The sequence below is a fragment of the Vigna umbellata genome, chromosome 1, assembly GCF_029865625.1.
Source record: "Vigna umbellata cultivar VRB3 chromosome 1, Vumbellata_1.0, whole genome shotgun sequence".
NCBI lineage: Eukaryota > Viridiplantae > Streptophyta > Magnoliopsida > Fabales > Fabaceae > Vigna > Vigna umbellata.
Genome location: NC_142165.1, coordinates 67,407,331 through 67,432,142, shown reverse-complemented (window position 1 = coordinate 67,432,142; position 24,812 = coordinate 67,407,331). Strand labels below are relative to the sequence as shown.

The following is a 24,812-nucleotide window of genomic DNA, read 5'->3' as shown; positions in this document are numbered from 1 at the left end:
CGTGAACGAACTCGCAGCACACTATACTCTCTCTTCGCAAAATGTTGCGTGCAAATGTATTTATATTTTTACCTTGACAATTACCAAATGTTTCTTACGCTCTTATTCTATTTTTCATTTATAAAAAGAACTAGCAAAAAAAATTCTTTTCTTTACTTTCGGTGCAGATATTTGAAAACAAATAAAAAAATCATGGCAGTTTTTAATTAAAAAACAAACAAAAATAATAAAAGCTGCATGTGAACCTTAATTTTCCCACATTCCACTCGGATACATTCTCGTTATCCCATCCTATACTTCCCTGAAACTTATTTCCGTTTAAATATGAAAGTACAAAATGTTTAAGTTGATAGAAAAATATTTTTAAATACCTCCTGTTTTCAGAAGAATTGCATTCTTTTATCTAAACAATTTCTATTGGAAGTAGAGAGTCACATTCATACGAGAATAAAGTAACTTTCTAAATCTGTTGTATCTTCCATTTTTTGATTATTGTAAAATTTAAAAAGTCTTTTATAGAACATAAAAAATTAACGTAACATATATTTTATCAAAGTTCTGCCCAGATAGGTTCGCTCCGAAAGAAAAAAAAAACTTTTGAACAAAAGCCTGGAAACAAGTTACTTCCATTCATCCTCTATTTCTTTTATTTATTTATAATGGTATCGTCAAAATACGGCCTTCTCTATTGAAACTAATTATTGTAAAAACTTGCTTTGAATATAACTCGTTGTAAATGCCCAAAAAAGCTTTAGGATTTATTGATTAGGGAAATAACTCAAACAAACAAGTACCAAGTTGGATACGAAATAACTTTCAATATACCCCTTTGTTTAGCTAGATATTGAATACTATCAAAACATGGAAGATTATGCTACATTTACTAGTGTTCTGGTACACCTATGGACACCGTCACTATAGTGCTATTTGTAGGAGTTCAAGTCAGTACGTTGTGCACATACAGTATGTTAACTTGAAAAACTGGCTCCTGAAGCATCAGCAAACTCAATATAATCGTAATAGCCAGCCAGTAATAAAGTTAAAATTATGACAAAACAAAGAAAGGATGTCAAAGTCTTTAGTCTGGGCTGGCAGGATCTAAATCGGCTATGATTCATTAACTGAAGAAAATCAGCATAAACTAGTGTGAATTCCTGTCACATTCTGCATGAATGAACTACCTTCCATGATCTATGATAAACTAGTTTACGTTATGTTTAAGACAGCACAAGCATACACGGGATAAGGACATCTCAAGTCTAGTAACGGAAACGACGAGATCTCCCACCAGCATAATTCTCTAAGTTCAAATTTTCATCGAGATTCCCAATCCTTCAATTTTCTGCTTCCTTTAGGTTTTGACATAGGCGCGTTCATTGCTGCCATTTTGTCATTATACTTTGCACGAAGAGGATCATTGTAAGTCCATCTGCATAACAAGTCAACAAGAATTTTAGAGAATAATATCTCAGGAGTGAATATTTGAGTATAAAATGCTGCTTGCAGTAGTAATAACTAACAAATTTTTTTTTTCAGTGAAACAGAAAGTACGGAGGTTAGTTGCATTTTAAGAGAAATTAATTCCTATAAACTGTTCACAATTCCCAAATTCTCGGAAATGGAGATAGATCAGGCATAAGAAAAGTAAGACATCGGAAAGCTGATGCAGAAATTTCTTTGACAACCCAGAGAATGCTACCTTAACATACTAATGCCCATCATTCCTGTTGAAATGTATTAAGTTTAATATTGTTGTGTGTGAACCCAACTTTAATGGTTGGGGTTGTTTTCTGTCTACCATGGTACTCTATATATAGATTACCAAAACATTCTAATAAACACATCATTAATACCCAGTGCGTCGCCGCCACTATCCACCACAGTCACGGGCATCATCGTTGCCGCTGCCAACTGTCGCTTTTCCTTTGGCAAAGTCAAGGGTTAGGTTCACCTTGAGAAGTGTGACCCAACCCTGGTGGTCTCCATCTCATCTGCCTCCGCATACGCCTCCACATGGGAGAGGAGGAGGTAGGAGTAACCAAGGAGGTCGTGGTGGTCGAACTAAGCATACCATTACTTGGTTTTCCCAATAAAACTGTGCAGGTGTCTAAATCCGATAATTCAGAATCTAGAATCTCCAATGAAGAGTACCAAGAATTCTTTCGGTACAAATCTGAAAGATCTAACAATCTTGGTCAATCATCCTCAACACCAAATGTGTCAACTGCATGCATCTCTCAAACTGTAGAAAGTCAAAGTTCATGGATACTTGATTCACGTGTCTCAATCATTTGTCTGGTAACCTCCCTTCGTTTTACTGCATTTCCTCTCAGAAAATTCCTCATTTAATTATAGTTGCCAATGGATCCAAAGTGGCATCTCAAGGAATTGGCAAAGTTTCCTTATTCATTAAATTTAAATTTTGTTTTGTACATTACTCATTGTCTTTATAATTTAATCTCTTTGAGTCAATTGACTCATTCATTAAATTGTTCTGTAACCTTTACTGCTAATTCCTTTGTCATATAGGATTAAAGAAGGATGTGAGTCACGAGGATTTTATTTCCTAAAGCCTAGCTCCAGTGTTTCTTGTCTTTCAACTTTATCTCCAAAACTTTTGCATGATTGTCAGATACACCCAATATCTACCTTAATCATTGCTAGTTTCCGTATGTGATTTGCATACTTGGTCATCAAATCTTGTGCCCTTACTAAATGAAACTTGAGCTGCTTGAGCGCCTCATCTCTTGTTTACAGCTCCTGTGCTACTGCTTCTACTGCAATTTCTCCCGGTATGAATCGAGTAAGGGCAGGGGGATCTTCCATATATTGTCTCAAATGGATTAAACTTAACCGCACCCTGGTAACTGGTGTTATACTAGTACTCAACCCGTGGAAGGATTGAACTCTAGCCCCTAGGTTGCTTTGAGCAAAAGAACCTCAAATAACACTCCAAAACTTCCATTTGACCGTCAGACTTTGGGTGGTACGTTGTGCTCATTTGCAGCTGCCCTACAACCTGAACAACTCCTTCCAGAATATGCTCAAAAATAGTGGGTCACGATCACTGACTATAGATACTAGCACCCATGCAATTTGACCACCTCCTTGACGAAAATCTTTGCTATTGTTCGAGCTATGTATGGATGTCTTAGGGGGATAAAATGTTCATATTTGCTCAAGCGGTCGACAACCACCTGCATCATGACCCTGCGATTTAGGCAGCCTTACTATGAAGTCCATGCTCAGTTCTTCCCAAATGGCTTGCAGTATCGATAAAGGTTGTATCAAGCCTTAAGGAGAAGATGCCAAATACTTGTGTTGCTGACAAACCAAGCAACTGGCCACAAAATCGGCGACAAACTTCTTCATCCCCACCCAATACAAGGACTAAGCCACCTTGCGATATGTCCTATAAACACCTAAATGTCCCCCAGCGCTTGTTGTATGGAACTCGGCTATAAGCTTGGGGATCCATACTAATTGGGCTGACAGCACCAGCCTCCCCTTGTAGTGAAGCCTATCATTCTCTAAAGTAAACGTAGTGTGCAAATTTGGATCCTTTTTTATTTCCTCCATAATCTTTTTAAGAGTCTAATCCTCCTCAACTTCCCTCAAAACCTCCTGGAAATCCTGCCATTAAAGCCTTGCTACCACCCTCATCTCCATCTCCTCTTCTCCCCTATCCTCTCCCTTTCGTGACAAAGCGCCTGCCATCCTGTTGGTCACCCCAGATTTGTAAATAATGTCAAAATCATATCCCAGAAACTTTGCTAACCATTTCTGCTGATTTTGGGTGGTGATTCTTTGTTGTAATACATATTTGAGACTCCTCTGGTCAGTGTGCACTATGAATTTCTAACTGAGGAGAGTGTTCGATGGCCATCACCAAGGCCATGAGCTTTTTTTCATAAATGGATTTCCTCAAAGATCCCTCTAAAAGTGCCTTGCTTAAGAACGCAATAGGCCTTTTATTTTGTGTGAGAACGGCTCCTACTCCTGCCCCCGACGCATCGCACTCAATATGAAACTGTTGAGTGAAGTCTAGCAGGGCTAAACCTAGCACGATAGTAATAGCTTCCTTCAATCTCGCCATAGCCTCACTTGCTTGAGCTAACCAAACAAACTATCCCTTCTTTAATAATTCTATTAAGGGTCGAGCCATCTTCCCATAATCCTTTACAAATCTTCTATAGTACCCCATGAGGACCAAGAAACCCCTCAAAGCTTTAAAGGTCCTGGATTTTGTCCACCCTGAAACTGCTATCACCTTCTCCTTGTCTATTTCCACCCCTGCCTCTGAAATCAGATGTCCTAGATATTTGATTTGCCTCTTCCCAAAATCACATTTATTTCTATTAGCCACCCACTAATGTTTTCTTAAGGTATTCAACACTTGACCAATGTGCTCCCTATGCTCCCCCCACGATCTTACTATAGATCAAGATGTCATCAAAGAACACTAACACGAACTTCCTCAGATATGGCTTTAGCAAACTATTCATCATACTCAGAAATGTAGCTGGCTCATTGGAAGGCCAAATGGCATGACTAAGAACTCAAAGTGGCCTTGATGTGTTCTAAAGGTTTTTTTTGTATATCTTCCTCCCCATACAAATATTGTGATACTCAGCTTTTAAATCCACTTTCGAAAAGTACCTCGCGCCCCTTAGCTCGTCTAGTAGCTCTTCTATAATTGGAATCGAAAATTTATCAGGTATGGTGGCTCTGTTCAATGCCCTGTAGTCGATGCAAAAATGCCAATTGTCGTCCTTCTTCTTGACCAGTATCACAGGGCTTGAATATGGGCTCATACTGGGTCTTATTATCCCTATTCTGAGCATCTTAGTGACCTCGTTTTCTATCTCCTCCTTCATCAGATGTGGATATCTGTAGGGGTGAACATTCACTGGGTCAAATCCTTCCTTGAGGGAAATCCTATGTACCATATCACGGGCTGGAGGTAGGCCCCTGGGCTCTTTGAATACCTCTTCAAACTATGCCAACACTTGCTCCAACTCTTCCTTCTGCCCCCTCGTCAGTACCTGGTCTATATCATCCTTTTCATTCATCTTTGTCTGCCCCAAACTCCATACCAAGGTAACAGCCTCTACCTCCTTCATTTTCAACCACACTTCCAGTGCTACTATTTTTCGTGCCAGAGTGGGATCCCCTCTAATGATCATCGACTTCTCCCTTGCCAAAAGGCCATCTACAACTCTCCCCAATTAATGGTAACCTCCCCCAATTTAGCCAACCAATCTATCCCCAATATCAAATCGACCCCTCCCAATTCAAACAGGTAGAATCGTTCTAATATCTCTGTTTCGCCTACATTTACTGAGACCTCCCTAGAACACCCTTGTGTCCTCCTCTTTTGTCTGCCTCCCAGACACACCTAGTAAGGTTGTGTCCTCCACTGGCAGTCCCAAATCCTCCACCAGTTCCTTAGCTATGAAGTTGTGGCTGGCACCACTGTCAAACAGGATCAACACCTTCCTTCCTTTTACCCATCCCTGCAATTTCATAGTATTGGGTTGGGTGAGACCCCCCGCTAAGAACAAAGACAATTCCATCTGTCGTTGATCCACCTCCTCTTTTTTCCCCTCCTCTTCTACCTCTTTGTCTTCCCCCATAATCACCATTCTCAAACTCCTTTCTGGGCATCGGTAGCTTGTGCTATAAGGCCCTCCGTAATGGAAACACCTCCCTTCCTCTCTATGTTTGATGTATTCCGGGTAGGGCAGGTTTCAAACTCCTCTGTCGCGAGCGTCACTCAACTTCCTTCTCTGTAACTCCCTGTCGCCCCTGACCGCCTCTGAAAGGTTCAGACCTAGCAACGGTCCCCGTGCCTCCTTGGTATCTTCCCCAAGATTGATTACTCTTGGTCATCGTTCCTCTAGTTGTTCTCGAACCTCAATTTGCCTCTTCCACATCTCGCACGACTTCCATGGCGGTCAGCAAATCCTTCGGGTTATGTGGGAGGATTTGACTCCTTCTATTGCCTTTCAGGCCCGCCAAAAAATACCCTAGAAGTTGGTCCTTCGTCACCCACTTCGTCTACGCCACCAACATCTCAAATTCCTGGATGTATTCGTCCACCGTACCTCTTTGTTTTATCGCCGCTAGCCTTTCGAACACTGTCCCCCTATCCCGGCCTCCAAACCTTCTCACCAGAGCCTCCCTCAGTTCTTCCCAAGATGGATTCTTGGCTTTGGCTTTCCAGAAACGAAACCAGTAACTAGCGCTCCCCTCCATAAATATGTAAGCCAGTCAGAGCCTTTCTCTCCCCGTCACGTTCTGAATCTCGAAGAACCTCTCCGTTCTTGAAACCCAGCCTAATGGGTCGATTCCTTCGAATGTGGGTAAATCTACCCTCTTTGCCCAATTGGGTTGTACTTCGGTCTGATCGTAGTCCAATTCTTCATCGGAACACTCCTTCCTCGCCTTTTTGTTTTCAATAACAGAAACTTGACTGCCCTCCGAATTGCGATCAAGATTTTGTGCTCACCCTCTAAGAACTCACATGAGTTCTTTGATTTCTTGATGTAACCCCATCGTCTCAACCTTGCAACCCATCCATCATGGTCTCCATCGCCTCCATTTAGCCCTCCAAGATGTTCATCCTTCCCTCGATTCGTCCTTCTAATTGCTCAACTTCCCTCCATTTCGCTCCTCTCACAAGATGATTCGACAGGTCACACCAATTGATAGGTTTCTAGGTAGGAAACCTATCTAAACTCTTCACTAACACACACCAAAAAACAAGAAAGATAGTAAAACAAAGTAATTCTATCATTAATTCCTTCAATCTATACAACCAAAATCTCCGAGGAAGCCAAGTTCCCCTCCACAAGATAAATGTTTCCTGTCTATACAAAGAATCAAACTAAAACTGACTATTACAAAAATACACTAGCTCTTTATAAGAGCTCTTTTCCCGCCACTAACTGTTATTATAGTTATACCTCATTAACTCTCCTAACCTCCTCATTCCCTCTTCTGCTTCTCTCATAGACTATCCATATCCTATCAGAATATATCTTTGTCTGCACATTAATTTCAAAGCATAACTTTTAAATGTAATGTTATACTCTCTCAAAATCACAAAATTACAAAAAACCAAATGATAAAAGTGAAACTTAGGTACTATAAAAAACAAACACTTGTGTCAAGATCTTACTAAACCATATATGATAAGTAGGTATGTGTTAAAAAAATGAAGAAATGAAGTTTTGATGATGTCCAAATCAAATCTCAAGCAACTACTTGAAAGAAGAACAAACGAAGACTTGTATCATGTTAAAAAGCTTTTGTAACCAGTAATAAAAGTGTATCGGACTTAGGTTTTAAGTAGTTTTTAATTCCACGTAACTTTGATTTGTAAAAATGCATTTAGAGTAAATACCGTAATGTAATAATCGATTATTACAAAAGATAATCGATTAGTGATAATCGATTAGCACATGAAATAATCGATTATCACAGACTATTTTGGAAAACTCTTAAGTTCTTAAAATAATCGATTATCACTCCGAGCCATTGGAGTTTTTAGCTGTTTTTAACGGTTAGTGTTAGGTTCTTGAGTAGGAAACCTAATTAATCACGATCATAGTAGGCAGAAAAGATAATGATGAAAGAATGAATTTCTCTTATTAATAGTAATAGAATTTTGTAAACAAAGGATAGTTGGGAGCATAACCTCCCTCACAAGACTGTAGTCGCCTGTTAACAAACTCAATAATCAAAACATACCCCAAACAATAGACTCTAACCCTATTTCTTTTGAATATTTCCCGCCCATCTTCTACGGAATATTTTCCTAGAATATAGCCTTATTTACTATAATTATCATATACTGAATATTTCCCTATAATATAATTCTATTTACTATAATTATCTTATATTGAATATTTCTCTTAATATACCTCTATTATACTGAATATTTCCCCATGATATAACTCTATTTACTATAATTATTTCCCGCCCAGCCTCACTGCTACAACAGTTAGGATTCTTCAATCGATCGGCTCCAGTTCTTCAGCCGTTTGGCTCGATTCTTCACCACCTTCCACCGTTCGGTGCTCTTCTTCTTCTCCTCTACCGCCTTCCACCGTTCGGCTCAACCTCTCCCCGCTTTCCATCGTTCGGTGTCCTACTTCTTCTCTCATATACTTTCTTCTTCTCTCGTATACCTTCCAACCCCTAACAGTTAGACTATCCGTTAAACTTGTCCTATAGTTAATAATCAATTACCAAGTATGATAATCGATTATTACAGACAGAATGATTGAAATCGATTATTACACGCAATCATTCCGTTACGCAACCTCTGACAGAATGCACTTTGATCTCCCACACAGCTCCATTTCTTGGAACGGCACAAAGTAGTGGGTTCAATCATCCAAGTAGAACTTTCTCAATTTCTATTAACATTATCCTAAAAGTCTATTGAATCAACTCTAAGAACCAACATTACTATGATACTATGCATGACAATTTTCAGAAATATTTTATAAACTAAAATGACTCTTGCCTACAAACTAAAATGATTCTTGCCTACAGATAAAGCAAAGAAATAGTAGGTTCCTTTCCAAGTGCACCCGCTTGAACATTTAGAACAAGGAATAGGCACAAAAATCTTCCTAGCCATTTCTTCATTCAGAAGCAAAAAGAGAGATCCACTTGAACATTCAAAGTAAGAGTGAACTAACCCAGTTACTGCCACTTTTGGCAGACACAATCTGCAATCATTGACCCTCTTTTAGCTACTCTGTTACTCCAGCAAGGTATACACTCAAAAGTTTGTAGGAAATCACTTAAAAGTGTGGGTGCAAGGACCAGAAGGAAAGTACTAACAACATACTCTAAAGGAAATATCATCGAGAGTCTATACATGATCTGAATTTTATTACATAATATTTAAATCCAAATGCATGTATGGTTCTGTTTTGCCATGTCTGTTTTTTTGTGGACTTAGAATATTGCTAAATGCAGAACACAATTTTCTTCAGCAGAAAGGTGTTTGAAGGACAATATTATGTCATGGCCAACATGGCCAACAGAGGATACAAGGTCAAAGTCAACAAGTACAAGAGTATAGAGGAATTTTTCAACTTCACCAATGTGTCTAACTCTAAATTCCTAGTTTCAATGTGAAAATGGATGGCCAATCAAAATATAGGGAACTCCTAATAAATATATTAAATACTGAAAATTCAGTACATTATTATAGCATTTATCCAATTACAGCCTAGGAGTGTACGGGAGAAAGGAAAAAGAAAGTAGGTGTCTAGCTATAATAATAGATGCACATATCTTTCAAATAAAATGCACTATTAAGGGCTAAAGACATATAATAGCTATTATATCTTCAAATCAAATCCCCATTAATGTAAAATGTTCAGAACTACCATAGAAGAGAAATGGTGAGAATGATGTTACTAAACAATAGGGTAATCATCACCATCATCATCAATAACAACACTATTATCAGAAATTAGGATATTCAGTTCATGGTATAAATCATAGATCTCACTGGGATAGAAACAATAGGTAACTGCAGTATATAAGTAGTAGCTATGTGTGCTCACCTTACAAGCCGGTTTTGTGGGGTTGAGTTAGGCTTAAAACCCACTTTCTAATATGGTATCAGAGCCATGATTAGAGCCTATCCTAGCGAGTTGATCGTTTGACCCAATAAACTCAGTACATATTTCTTTGGTCAACAACTTTTCACGAACAAAATGACAATCAATTTCTATATGTTTAGTCCTCTCGTGAAACACTGGATTTGATGCAATGTGGAGAGCAGCTTGATTGTCGCAATACATCTTCATAGTATGGATGTCACAAAATTTAAGCTCTTGAAGGAATTGTTTCACCCATATAAGTTCACATGTTAATGATGCCATTGCCCTATACTCGGCTTCCGCGGTTGATCGAGCTACTACATTCTGTTTCTTACTTTTCCATGAAATAATGTTTCCTCCCAGAAAAACACAATATCCTGTTGTAGACCGTCTATCAATAAGTGAACCTGCCCAATCTGCATCACAATACCCAGATACATGAATGCTTCCTTTATCTTCATATAACAATCCTTGCCCGGGAGCCTTCTTTACATACCTTAGAATGCGAATGAGAGCATTCCAATGGTCAACACATGGAGCCTGCATGAACTGACTAACCACTCCAACTGCAAAGGATAGATCTGGCCTTGTAATAGTGAGATAAATCAGTTTGCCAACCAGCCTCCTATACCTCTCTGGATCGGAGAATAATTCACCTTCTTCTGTCCTTAATTTCTGGTTTGGGTCCATGGGACTGTCTACCGGTCTACAATCAATCATGCCTGTTTCTTGTAATATATCAAGAGCATACTTCCTTTGGGAGATTACAACTCCATCTTTTGATTGCGCTACTTCAATGCCTAAGAAGTATTTGAGACTTCCAAGATCCTTGGTTTGAAAATGTCTACACAAGTACTCTTTTAGTTGAGATATTCCAACAGCATCATTTCCTGTAATGACAATATCATCAACATATACTATTAAGTAAACACATTTCCCGAGAGAAGAATGACAATAAAAAACTGAATGGTCTGCTTCACTGCGTTTTAGCCCAAATTTTTGAACAATGGAGCTAAACTTTCCAAACCAAGCACGTGGGGATTGCTTGAGGCCATATAGAGATCGATGCAATTTGCATACCATACCAGACTCCCCCTGAGCAACAAACCCAGGAGGTTGCTCCATATAAACTTCTTCCTCAAGATCACCATGTAGGAAGGCATTCTTGATATCCAATTGATGAAGTGGCCAGTGACGAATGGCTGCCATGGCAAAGAAGAGACGAATAGTAGTCATCTTGGCAACAGGAGAGAAAGTGTCACAATAATCAAGACCATAAACCTGAGTGTAACCTTTTGCAACAAGCCGAGCTTTGAGCCGATCAATTTCACCATCAGGGCCAACTTTAACTGCATACACCCATCGACAACCAACCGCCTTTTTTCCTGGGGGAAGGGGCACCAGCTCCCAAGTATTACTGTGGTCAAGAGCCTGCATTTCTGCAATCATAGCTTGTCGCCATCCAGGATGATCAAGTGCTTCTTTCACATTCTTGGGTATAACAACAGAGGACACTGAGGATAAAAGAGAAAAATAGGAGGGCGACAATCGATGATAGCTTAGAAAATTATAAATGGGATGAGGGTTCCGAGTGGAACGAGTACCTTTTCTGAGGGCAATAGGCCATGCTGAATCATTTGCACCAGGAGGCGTGGGAGGAGGTGACGAGGGAGAAGAATCTGAAGTAGGAGATTCACCATTGTCTTGGGGAGGTGGACTATCCATTGAGGCCCTGTGTGGGATGATCTCAGTATATGGAGAAACAGGTGTAGAAGGATTGTGATCAAGACTTGGAATGACAGGACAGTGGAGCTATTCGACTCAGCCATTGGAATAGGAAGGACTTGCTGGAGGATAGAAACATCCTGAACAGATGGAGAGAAGTAAGGAGTCTGTTCAAAGAATGTGACATTGGCAGACATGTAATACTTCTTAGTTTCAGGAGAGTAACACCGATATCCTTTTTGAAGTCGAGAATAGCCTAAGAAGACACATTTGAGAACGCGAGCGGAGAGTTTGTCTAGACCTGGAGACATGTCATGAACAAAACATACACAGCCAAACACTCGGGGAGATGTATGAAAGAGAGGATCATTAGGAAACAAAATGGAGAAAGGGACTTTATTATCAAGAGAGGAGGAGGGCATCCTATTAATAAGATAACATGCAGTTAAGATGGCATCCCCCCAGTGATGGACAGGAATATGGGCACCAAGCAAAAGGGTACGAACAGTTTCAACCAAGTGTCTATTTTTTCGTTCTGCTATACCATTTTGTTGTGGTGTATGAGGACAAGTAGACTGATGTAAGATACCATGGGAACTCAAGATGGCAGAAAAGGAGGATGAGAAATACTCTTTTGCATTATCAGTTCTTAATATTTTGATTACTTGACCAAATTGATTCTTGATTTCATTCAAAAAGGATGTAAAGATAGCTAACAATTCAGAACGATTTTTCATAAGATAAACTCAAGTACATCTTGAATATTCATCAATAAAGGTAACAAAATATCTAAAACCAAAGGAGGAGATACGACTAGGTCCCCATATATCAGAATGGATGATGGAAAAACTAGAATTACATATTGATTGAGACCTTTTAGGAAAGGAAGATCTAACATGTTTTCCTAATTGACATGACTCACATTCTAAGGTTTGGAGACCACTAAGTTCAGGACACATCTTTTTTAATTTGGACAAATGAGGATGACCAAGTCGATCATGTAGCACTTTAGGATTAGGAGCAGCAACACAAGACACCCTTGGACGAGATCCAAAATGGTATAATCCGCCAGCTTCATATCCTTCTCCAATCTGTCTCCCCGAACCACGCTCCTGTATAACAAAAGATTTATGATCAAAGGTTATTGAACAATTTAACATTTTAGTCAACTGGCTTAAGGAAATTAAATTAAAAGGACAATTAGGGACAAAAAGGACTGAGTTGAGATTGAGGGAGGGAGACAAAGAAACATGACCGACTCCTTTGGAAGAAGTTTTAGATCCATTTGCAAGGGTTATGAAATGAGGTTTTTCTCGAAAGGAAATAGATGAGAACAAAGAGCTATTACCAGAAATGTGATCAGAAGCACCTGAGTCAATTACCCATGAATTTTGACATTCCATAGATTGAGAAACGCAGGCTGTTGATGTATTGGGAGATTGAGATGGTTGTGCCAAGCTGTTAGACTTTAACCTTAAATACTCTTGATATTCATCCTCAGAAAACATAGAAGTGGAGGTTTCAGTTTTCGAAGTGGAAGTTTCAGTCTTCGAAATATTGGCGGTTTTGGAAGGGAAACCATGTAAGGAGTAGCAATTCTCTTGAGTATGACCCATCCTTTTACAATATGTGCATTGAGTACGTCCCCGACCTCCTCGTCCTCCTCCTCTAGTGCCACGTCTTCCTCTTCCTCGTGTGGCAACCATGACAGATGGTTCCACTAGTTCATGCGCTTCTTGAGTTTGAGATACCGGGACACGCAGAAGGCGAGTGGTCAATGTTTCCATAGAGGGGACCTCATGACTAGTTAGAAGTTGATCTCTGAGATGATCAAAATCGGGATGTAGGGCACGAAGGATCAACACCATGTAAAATTTGTCTAGTTTCTTTTTGATATCCTCTAATGGATCTACTTCCAAAAACATCCTAAGTTCTTCGACAGCAGATTGGGCTTCAGCCATGAAGGACACCATATCATGGTCAGCCATTTTAAGAGATGCAAGCTTGTTCGTAGTGTCATAGAGACGTTGAATATCGTTGGCATAAATGTTTTGGGCTTTCTTCCAAAAGGAGTGACAAGTTTTGAAAGCCCTCAAAGATACAAGAAGTTTGGGTTCCACTGATTGCCATAACAGGGTACACAACTGGAAATCTGCTTGTTTCCACTGAGCAGCTTTTTCAATAGGCACATGGCTTCCATCTCGCTCAAGGTGGTCATAATGCCCTTGGCCGAGGAACCACATTTCAACCGCAGCAGACCATGATAGATAATTTTTTCCATTTAGCTTCTCGAAGGTAATTGATGGACTTCCAGAGAAGGAAAGAGTACTGCCAGACGCCATCTCTGAAGAAGACAAATAGTACTAGCGAGGAACAAGAAAACCCTAAGGGTTTAGACGAAGGAAACTGTGACAGTGATGGACGACCGGTGGCCGGCAACGGCGGGCGGTGAACGGCGGCCGGCGACGGACGACGGTGGCCGGCGGCGACGGTGGCCGGACGGTGGCCGGCGGCGGCGACGGTGGCCGGCGGTTGACGGTGGCCGACGGCGAGCAGCGGCGGGCAGCGGCGGGCAACGAAGAACTGTGGCGCCGGACAGATATATATTACGAGACAGAAACCAGAGCGGGATCGACCCGCTCTGATACCATGTTAGAAAGTGGGTTTTTAAGCCTAACTCAACCCCACAAAACCGGCTTGTAAGGTGAGGTTTGTACCTCACTTATATATTATAATTTGGCCTTATCTCTAGTCGATGTGGAACTTCCAACAGATATTCAGTTCATGGTATAAATCATAGATCTCACTGGGATAGAAACAATAGGTAACTGCAGTATATAAGTAGTAGCTATGTGTGCTCCCAAATTACTGATTAAAAGGCTAGACCAAGGGACAAGTACAGCCCAAGACTTAAAATGCATTTCGACATTATTTTTACACCACTCATTTTATCCTAATACTGGACATCAGGAGTGTGATGTTTGCAAAATTGGTCATCCAGGGTAGACCCAGCATAAGACCTGACATATTTGAAACAAACAAGCCTGACTCACTCCCAAAAACTAGCTCAAGGAGGAGGAATACTCAAGTCTTACACAGAGTATTACGGCTAAATTCTTAATTAATGTGAGACAAGGTTGTCAAAACCGGTCAAGTCACTAGACAAAGTAAAGTCAACCAAACCAATTTCAATAAAATACTATTATTTTAAATTTTTCAATATAATAATACAATATATTAACCAGTATTAATATAAAATAATACACACAAATTCATATGTAAGACCCTAAAATATTTAATTAAGCAGAATAATGAAAATGATGAGTTAAGTTTAAGTTATACTTTTTGGGATGAGTAAAATAATCAAACGAGTTAAATAATTCATTTGTTTAGAGTACTTGGGTAACCTATCGAAGGTATTTGGTTCAACTCCTACCAACAATGTTTTTTTGTTTTAGAAAATTTCTAAAATTTATTTTGGAATATTTGTGAAGTTCGGCTTGTTTCTTTGGTTTTGAGGACTTAAGATTGAAAAGAAATAATTCTTGAGGGCTTAATTGATCCCTCTCACAATCTTCTATTTATAAGAATAAATTGATACACAAATACATGATAAATAGGGTAACCCTAGACACAATATAATCATGATAAATAGGGTAATCCTAGACACAATATAATCATGATAAATAGGGTAACCCTTGACACACTATAATGATGATAAAATAGGATAAATATCCTAACACTCCCCCTCAAGCTGGAGCATACAAATTGTATGTACCAAGCTTGGAACAAATAAACTCAATCCGAGGACCCCTTAATGACTTAGTCAATACATCTGCGAGTTGATCGTTTGACCCAATAAACTCAGTACATATTTCTTTGGTCAACAACTTTTCACGAACAAAATGACAATCAATTTCTATATGTTTAGTCCTCTCGTGAAACACTGGATTTGATGCAATGTGGAGAGCAGCTTGATTGTCGCAATACATCTTCATAGTATGGATGTCACAAAATTTAAGCTCTTGAAGGAATTGTTTCACCCATATAAGTTCACATGTTAATGATGCCATTGCCCTATACTCGGCTTCCGCGGTTGATCGAGCTACTACATTCTGTTTCTTACTTTTCCATGAAATAATGTTTCCTCCCAGAAAAACACAATATCCTGTTGTAGACCGTCTATCAATAGGTGAACCTGCCCAATCTGCATCACAATACCCAGATACATGAATGCTTCCTTTATCTTCATATAACAATCCTTGCCCGGGAGCCTTCTTTACATACCTTAGAATGCGAATGAGAGCATTCCAATGGTCAACACATGGAGCCTGCATGAACTGACTAACCACTCCAACTGCAAAGGATAGATCTGGCCTTGTAATAGTGAGATAAATCAGTTTGCCAACCAGCCTCCTATACCTCTCTGGATCGGAGAATAATTCACCTTCTTCTGTCCTTAATTTCTGGTTTGGGTCCATGGGACTGTCTACCGGTCTACAATCAATCATGCCTGTTTCTTGTAATATATCAAGAGCATACTTCCTTTGGGAGATTACAACTCCATCTTTTGATTGCGCTACTTCAATGCCTAAGAAGTATTTGAGACTTCCAAGATCCTTGGTTTGAAAATGTCTACACAAGTACTCTTTTAGTTGAGATATTCCAACAGCATCATTTCCTGTAATGACAATATCATCAACATATACTATTAAGTAAACACATTTCCCGAGAGAAGAATGACAATAAAAAACTGAATGGTCTGCTTCACTGCGTTTTAGCCCAAATTTTTGAACAATGGAGCTAAACTTTCCAAACCAAGCACGTGGGGATTGCTTGAGGCCATATAGAGATCGATGCAATTTGCATACCATACCAGACTCCCCCTGAGCAACAAACCCAGGAGGTTGCTCCATATAAACTTCTTCCTCAAGATCACCATGTAGGAAGGCATTCTTGATATCCAATTGATGAAGTGGCCAGTGACGAATGGCTGCCATGGCAAAGAAGAGACGAATAGTAGTCATCTTGGCAACAGGAGAGAAAGTGTCACAATAATCAAGACCATAAACCTGAGTGTAACCTTTTGCAACAAGCCGAGCTTTGAGCCGATCAATTTCACCATCAGGGCCAACTTTAACTGCATACACCCATCGACAACCAACCGCCTTTTTTCCTGGGGGAAGGGGCACCAGCTCCCAAGTATTACTGTGGTCAAGAGCCTGCATTTCTGCAATCATAGCTTGTCGCCATCCAGGATGATCAAGTGCTTCTTTCACATTCTTGGGTATAACAACAGAGGACACTGAGGATAAAAGAGAAAAATAGGAGGGCGACAATCGATGATAGCTTAGAAAATTATAAATGGGATGAGGGTTCCGAGTGGAACGAGTACCTTTTCTGAGGGCAATAGGCCATACTGAATCATTTGCACCAGGAGGCGTGGGAGGAGGTGACGAGGGAGAAGAATCTGAAGTAGGAGATTCACCATTGTCTTGGGGAGGTGGACTATCCATTGAGGCCCTGTGTGGGATGATCTCAGTATATGGAGAAACAGGTGTAGAAGGATTCTGATCAAGACTTGGAATGACAGAGACAGTGGAGCTATTCGACTCAGCCATTGGAATAGGAAGGACTTGCTGGAGGATAGAAACATCCTGAACAGATGGAGAGAAGTAAGGAGTCTGTTCAAAGAATGTGACATTGGCAGACATGTAATACTTCTTAGTTTCAGGAGAGTAACACCGATATCCTTTTTGAAGTCGAGAATAGCCTAAGAAGACACATTTGAGAGCGCGAGCGGAGAGTTTGTCTAGACCTGGAGACATGTCATGAACAAAACATACACAGCCAAACACTCGGGGAGATGTATGAAAGAGAGGATCATTAGGAAACAAAATGGAGAAAGGGACTTTATTATCAAGAGAGGAGGAGGGCATCCTATTAATAAGATAACATGCAGTTAAGATGGCATCCCCCCAGTGATGGACAGGAATATGGGCACCAAGCAAAAGGGTACGAGCAGTTTCAACCAAGTGTCTATTTTTTCGTTCTGCTATACCATTTTGTTGTGGTGTATGAGGACAAGTAGACTGATGTAAGATACCATGGGAACTCAAGATGGCAGAAAAGGAGGATGAGAAATACTCTTTTGCATTATCAGTTCTTAATATTTTGATTACTTGACCAAATTGATTCTTGATTTCATTCAAAAAGGATGTAAAGATAGCTAACAATTCAGAACGATTTTTCATAAGATAAACCCAAGTACATCTTGAATATTCATCAATAAAGGTAACAAAATATCTAAAACCAAAGGAGGAGATACGACTAGGTCCCCATATATCAGAATGGATGATGGAAAAACTAGAATTACATATTGATTGAGACCTTTTAGGAAAGGAAGATCTAACATGTTTTCCTAATTGACATGACTCACATTCTAAGGTTTGGAGACCACTAAGTTCAGGACACATCTTTTTTAATTTGGACAAATGAGGATGACCAAGTCGATCATGTAGCACTTTAGGATTAGGAGCAGCAACACAAGACACCCTTGGACGAGATCCAAAATGGTATAATCCGCCAGCTTCATATCCTTCTCCAATCTGTCTCCCCGAACCACGCTCCTGTATAACAAAAGATTTATGATCAAAGGTTATTGAACAATTTAACATTTTAGTCAACTGGCTTAAGGAAATTAAATTAAAAGGACAATTAGGGACAAAAAGGACTGAGTTGAGATTGAGGGAGGGAGACAAAGAAACATGACCGACTCCTTTGGAAGAAGTTTTAGATCCATTTGCAAGGGTTATGAAATGAGGTTTTTCTCGAAAGGAAATAGTTGAGAACAAAGAGCTATTACCAGAAATGTGATCAGAAGCACCTGAGTCAATTACCCATGAATTTTGACATTCCATAGATTGAGAAACGCAGACTGTTGATGTATTGGGAGATTGAGATGGTTGTGCCAAGCTGTTAGACTTTAACCTTAAATACTCTTGATATTCATCCTCAGAAAACATAGAAGTGGAGGTTTCAGTTTTCGAAGTGGAAGTTTCAGTCTTCGAAATATTGGCGGTTTTGGAAGGGAAACCATGTAAGGAGTAGCAATTCTCTTGAGTATGACCCATCCTTTTACAATATGTGCATTGAGTACGTCCCCGACCTCCTCGTCCTCCTCCTCTAGTGCCACGTCTTCCTCTTCCTCGTGTGGCAACCATGACAGATGGTTCCACTAGTTCATGCGCTTCTTGAGTTTGAGATACCGGGACACGCAGAAGGCGAGTGGTCAATGTTTCCATAGAGGGGACCTCATGACTAGTTAGAAGTTGATCTCTGAGATGATCAAAATCGGGATGTAGGGCACGAAGGATCAACACCATGTAAAATTTGTCTAGTTTCTTTTTGATATCCTCTAATGGATCTACTTCCAAAAACATCCTAAGTTCTTCGACAGCAGATTGGGCTTCAGCCATGAAGGACACCATATCATGGTCAGCCATTTTAAGAGATGCAAGCTTGTTCGTAGTGTCATAGAGACGTTGAATATCGTTGGCATAAATGTTTTGGGCTTTCTTCCAAAAGGAGTGACAAGTTTTGAAAGCCCTCAAAGATACAAGAAGTTTGGGTTCCACTGATTGCCATAACAGGGTACACAACTGGAAATCTGCTTGTTTCCACTGAGCAGCTTTTTCAATAGGCACATGGCTTCCATCTCGCTCAAGGTGGTCATAATGCCCTTGGCCGAGGAACCACATTTCAACCGCAGCAGACCATGATAGATAATTTTTTCCATTTAGCTTCTCGGACGTAATTGATGGACTTCCAGAGAAGGAAAGAGTACTGCCAGACGCCATCTCTGAAGAAGACAAATAGTACTAGCGAGGAACAAGAAAACCCTAAGGGTTTAGACGAAGGAAACTGTGATAGTGATGGACGACCGGTGGCCGGCAACGGCGGGCGGTGAACGGCGGCCGGCGACGGACGACGGTGGCGGGCGGTGAACGGCGGCCGGCGACGGACGACGGTGGCCGACGGCGACGGTGGCCGGACGGTGGCCGGCGGCGGCGACGGTGGCCGGCGGTTGACGGTGGCCGACGGCGGGCAGCGGCGGGCGACGAAGAACTGTGGCGCCGGACAGATATATATTACGAGACAGAAACCAGAGCGGGATCGACCCGCTCTGATACCAACTTAAGATTGAAAAGAAATAATTCTTGAGGGCTTAATTGATCCCTCTCACAATCTTCTATTTATAAGAATAAATTGATACACAAATACATGATAAATAGGGTAACCCTAGACACAATATAATCATGATAAATAGGGTAATCCTAGACACAATATAATCATGATAAATAGGGTAACCCTTGACACACTATAATGATGATAAAATAGGATAAATATCCTAACATGAGGAAAGTAATAAATGTGAAATAAGACCTATAGTAGTGATTAGGGTTTTTTTAAGTAGAGGCTTTGGGATATTTTATATGTTTGGGACAATGTTGTTTGGGAGTTGGTAGGGTAAAAGGAAAACACAGAAGTATCAAGGGTTAGAAAACAATCCAAGTAATGGGAGCTAACTAGTTACGTGATTTGTTTTTCTTTCATAGTTATCTTGTACTCAATTGCAGTTCTGATTATTATGACTTGATATTATTATTATGAAAATTATTTTATGGGTATCTGGAAATATTTGGTACACTGTGTTTATGATATTATGTGGGATGAAAAATTATTATTTTGTGTGGATTAAAATTGGTGTGCAGTAGTGGCAAGATATAAAATATATAAATGTGATTTAAGATTTTGGGGGATTTTGGCATTTACCATGAATTGTTTGGAAGTAGGCAGCTGCGGAATTTTATTTATTTGACTAATATATTGGCACATTTGCTGTTTTTATTTTGTATAAAAGTACTCTTGGTTTTGGTATTAATTCAATTCATAAGGCATATAAAAGTTAAAGTTTGATTGGTTTTGTGCATGCGTTTTATTAAGTATTTTTGTATGTAGAGTGATGAGCTTTTTATATATTGGGAGCAGAATATATATACGGGTTTTTGTTGCATACTATTAAGAAGTGAACTTTAAGTAAAACTCAACCCCACAAAATCGGTTTATAAGATGAAGTTTGCCCTCACATATATATATTCTAAATTGGTCTTATCTCAAATCAATGTGAGACTTTCAATACACACCTTACACGCCGAGATATATATATCTCGTGCGTAGAACTAAACATTAATGATGGTCCAATAGCGGATAGAATGATATGTCTAAAAACACAAATTTCGTTAGGATAGACTCTACTCCATGGCTTTGATACCAGAAGCAAAACTAATACATCATGTTTAAGGTTGACAATAACAAATAAAATCTGTTTGCAACTACCACTGTCTTAGAAAACCAACCTTTCTACCAGCCAGTTTTATCCCAATTTGAATCAAATCCAACTTTCAAGAAATTTTGGACTGGATATTCATCGGTTCCTGGTTAAACAAGTCAATCCGGTCCAATTCTAACAAATGTGATGCCAGACATCTTACCAATATTAAGGAAAAAAATAATAGAGTATAAACTAGGCCTTGTTCGACTAAATACAGATGTGAACATATTGTAGTGTAAAGCATGCAATGTAACAGAACATTGGTGATATATTGAGTTAAACATTTTAGATAAAATGAAGCATGGGCTGCTAATGAACAACTCATTAAGTTGTGGCATCCAATATGATCCCTTAATGTCTAGCTAAATTCACAAAAAGTATTAATCATGAAGTGGCAAACAGATAGAGAATACATGGGTGTTATTGGAAAGTTTCAAAAGGTACATTCTACAAAATGAATTCCAAAATAATAAAATAGGATTTGTAAGATGGCATAATTACGCTTAGTCTAACAGAAATATTCCAGTTAACTATTTTCCTTCCAATCAGCTCTCATTCATCAATCTCACTCTCATGCACAATCAAATTGCTTGATAAGCAAAAGGATAGGAAGCAGCAAGTAAGAATGACTAAAATATCATAATTAAGCGTAAAAATATTTGTATTTCAGGATCAGGTCTTAATCAAGGGAGCTCCGATCGTGGTATGTTCTGTGTGTAATGGGAAAATAATGCAAGAGATTACCATGCAGTTTCGAAAGGGTATAGTCACTCCCAGCCCAAGCCTAATTTCAGTATATCTTCTACACAACCTTCTTGGGTATATATTTTCTCTCCAACAAACCAACAAGCACTCCTCCCAGGCTCTACTGTGAGGTTGAAAGTTAGTTATCTCTTCTAAAACTGCATTCGTACACCACACTTTTTGCCTATCCGTAAACAGCCATTACTAAGTGATCTTCGGCTTTGAGGCCACATCACAAAACCATTCTTTTTAAAATAATAATTCAACTCTTCTGATGAGTGATGACTTGTGAAGTTATAAGCAGTAAATATTACTAAATCATGAGAAAAAAATTATAAATTAACAATAGATGAACATTTCACTTTTGACCTAACCCTCTCAATATCATTCCAAGAATGCGAAAGTTATGTGGGAGAACATTTTGAAGTAAGGTGAAGTTCAGAAGTTCAGAAGTTCAGAAGATAAATACGAAGAGATATGCTATATATATATACACACACACACACGCACACACACAAGCACACAGACACACACGCGCGCGCACACACACATACACACACACACACACACACACACACACACACACACACACACACACATATATATATATATATAGCTTTCTTGGGATAAAACAACAAAAATATTATCAAGGAACAGAACAGGCAATTTTATCTACAATGTTTAACTCTTCTTGAAAGAAGAGAAGATTGGAAATTGAACTTACGGGTTGTTCCAATCAGTTGTATCCTCATTGACAAGATGGGTCCATTTAGTTCTTCCACTACGACCAAAGTGCTTGACTTGCATAACCTTGGGTAATATTGTCTTGTCCATTTTATCCTCCCCAGTTGGAGCAGAGAAATCACGTGTGAAAATACCATCAGATCCAACAGTGGAAGCCCTATCGTCAGATTCAGACTGGAAGAAAGCTCCTTTGTGATAGTATTTCTGCATAAATCTCCACTTCTGCTTTGGTGGTGGAGCAGCTTTCGGATTCTTCCTTTCCCACTCCCTCCTCTCTTCCTCTGTCATGTTTCTCACCCGCTCAATCTCTTCTTTTTCCTTCAACATTGCCTCCCGATCCTCCCTATCCCTCTTGATCCTACCAATCTCCCTAACTTTCCAAGCCTCATACTCCTCAGCCTCATTGACTTCATCATCAGTATCCACATCAGCAATGTTGGCCTCCATTTCCAAGTTTTTCTGGATTTCTTCATCCTTTCGGATCTCCTCAACAACAATCTGCTTTGTCTCAATTCTTCTTTCCTCCAACCTCCTCTTCCTTGCATCTTCAAGTGCCTGTTCCTCAGCCTCAAGCCGCTCGCGCTCAGCAATGGTATCTCTCTCAGACTTGGGAACAAAAACAGGCTTCACCATAGCCACTCCAGTATATTCCTCATCAGAGTCAGTCTCATACTCAGATTCCTCCTCCTCCTCCTCCTCTTCCTCCTCCTCCTCCTCTTCCTGAGGTAGCGCCTCTTCCTGCTCTCTATGAAGCAACTTCTCTTTGATCAGCCTCCTTCTTTCTGCCAAAGCATTTTCATCTTCTTCTTCCAATTCCAACCCTTCCTGCCTCCTGGCCTCCTCTTCAATGGTGGAAACAATCTCAGCTTGCCGAATGCGGCGATGATCAGCCCTCACCTCCTCCCTGTTATCTATCCGACTCTCAGCCAATCGCCGGAGCCGGCGATCATCTTTTCTGACTATAGCAGTATCTTCCTCGTGACGAGGAAATACTTTCTCCAAGGCAGCTTCCCTGGAGGGTCTAATATCGGCAGCGGCAATGTCTTCATTCTCATCATCAGCCCATTCAGGAACTTTACCAGGCCAATAACGCTGAACTTTTGTTTGCCCAATTTTACCTCTCAGCTTATCCCTAATGGCTATTACAGTATCACTAACACCCGCTGTCACCGACATATTTCTTCCTCAATTGAACGCCACTACAAATACCAACAATCTAGTTTCGATTCACTTCTCCACCAAACCCTATTTTGCACGTAAAATAGGTAAAACATGTATACAGCAACAGAATTTTCCAGATAAAGTACAATTCCAAGAAAGTGAATAAATGAATGAAGGAACGCAGAAAAAAAGGATATGGTGAATGATAAATTTTGATTTGCGAAGAATTTGAAAGCGTAAACCAGAGAGTTCGATTCAAAATACTAACATGAATTGATAGATAACAGAAGAAGATACAGAAAATAGGGGCGATAAAAGTTTCAAATACTTACAGTCACAGAAGCGGAAACCCTCTTCCTCGTTTGAAGCAGCCCCCAATTTGTTCTGTGAAACTCTTATGAAATTGATTTGAAAAATCTGTAAATATTATTATTGTTCGGAAATTCATCTCAAAGTAAATAAACATTCAATACCCGAATTCTCAAACTAAAAATTCTATCTCCATCTTCATTTCTATACTCTAAAATATAAGATTTCATGCATATCTCAAAATAATAAATATTTAAATAATATTATAATGATATAAATTTTAAATTAGAATATCAAATAACAATTTAATAAAACTGAAAAAATACTAAATAATAATGGAATAAAATTCAAAGAGTCCTTTATCAATTTTACAAACATTAAATAAAATCGATAAAATTAAAAGGTATCTTTTTTTAAAAAAAAAATGAATAACTAAATAAATATTCAAGTCACTAGAAGACAATTTACAAGAACTTTGAGTACTGCATTTTAATCAGTTTATTTTATTGGTATACCCTAATCTCGTAACTGTATTGTATTTATTGAATGTGGAAATTTCTGTCAAGTTCAAACAATTGCACATGGACGACTTCATGTATTATCTCCAAATTACAGGATTGACAATTTGGTGAAATTAAAAGTAAATTAAAGTTATTATAGTAATTATGTATATACTGTATAAATTTAATATTTTGACAAAATACAGTCAAGTAAACTTCTTGTTTTTGTTTCATGGACTGATATTATGTAAGAGTGTTATTTTTTTTAGTGAAATTAATATTTTATCTTTTTGCATATTATTAATTCGTATTTTAGTTTGTATTTGTACTATATGAAATATACCGATTGGAGCTATTGGAGCTAATGGTGATTTATGAATGGTTAGCCGGTATTAATAGGTCAGATTGTCGTACACTTCACAAATACCGTATTAATAATTGATTATTGAGTTTGATTGCCTAAATGTGATTGGCTGCCACAAGCCCTATAAATATACGATTTAGGTTCAGGTAAAATAACATTGATCTATCCTAATAAAATAAATACATCTTTGAAAAAAGATATCTGACTTGAGTGTGAGAGTGTCTTCTATAAGTCAACAA

At 39.2% G+C, this 24,812-nt stretch overlaps 1 protein-coding gene across 2 annotated transcripts; it reads right to left on the bottom strand.

Annotated features, from left to right (window-relative positions):
* Positions 1-968: 968 nt before the first annotated feature.
* Positions 969-23,891, bottom strand: LOC124849219 (uncharacterized). Of its 2 annotated transcripts, none has more exons than XM_088104102.1 (3): positions 23,733-23,891; positions 22,220-23,484; positions 969-1,429 (listed from the first exon to the last, which is right to left on the bottom strand). In XM_088104102.1, exons 2-3 carry the CDS (start codon positions 23,413-23,415, stop codon positions 1,315-1,317), a joined length of 1,311 nt encoding a protein of 436 aa, XP_087960228.1. In that variant the 5' UTR covers positions 23,416-23,484; positions 23,733-23,891; the 3' UTR covers positions 969-1,314. The 2 variants fall into 2 exon arrangements, with proteins under 2 accessions (XP_087960228.1, XP_087960229.1); XM_088104103.1 differs by having other exon boundaries at positions 22,220-23,438; positions 23,733-23,879.
* Positions 23,892-24,812: the final 921 nt, after the last annotated feature.

Bases quoted from the DNA above. Each gene is read 5' to 3' on its own strand.
- LOC124849219 (XM_088104102.1), bottom strand. From the start codon at position 23,415: ATGTCGGTGACAGCGGGTGTTAGTGATACTGTAATAGCCATTAGGGAT. The intron at 1,430-22,219 runs GTAAGTTCAATT...CTTGTTATGCAG, and splicing joins ACAACTGATTGGAACAACCC to ATGGACTTACAATGATCCTC.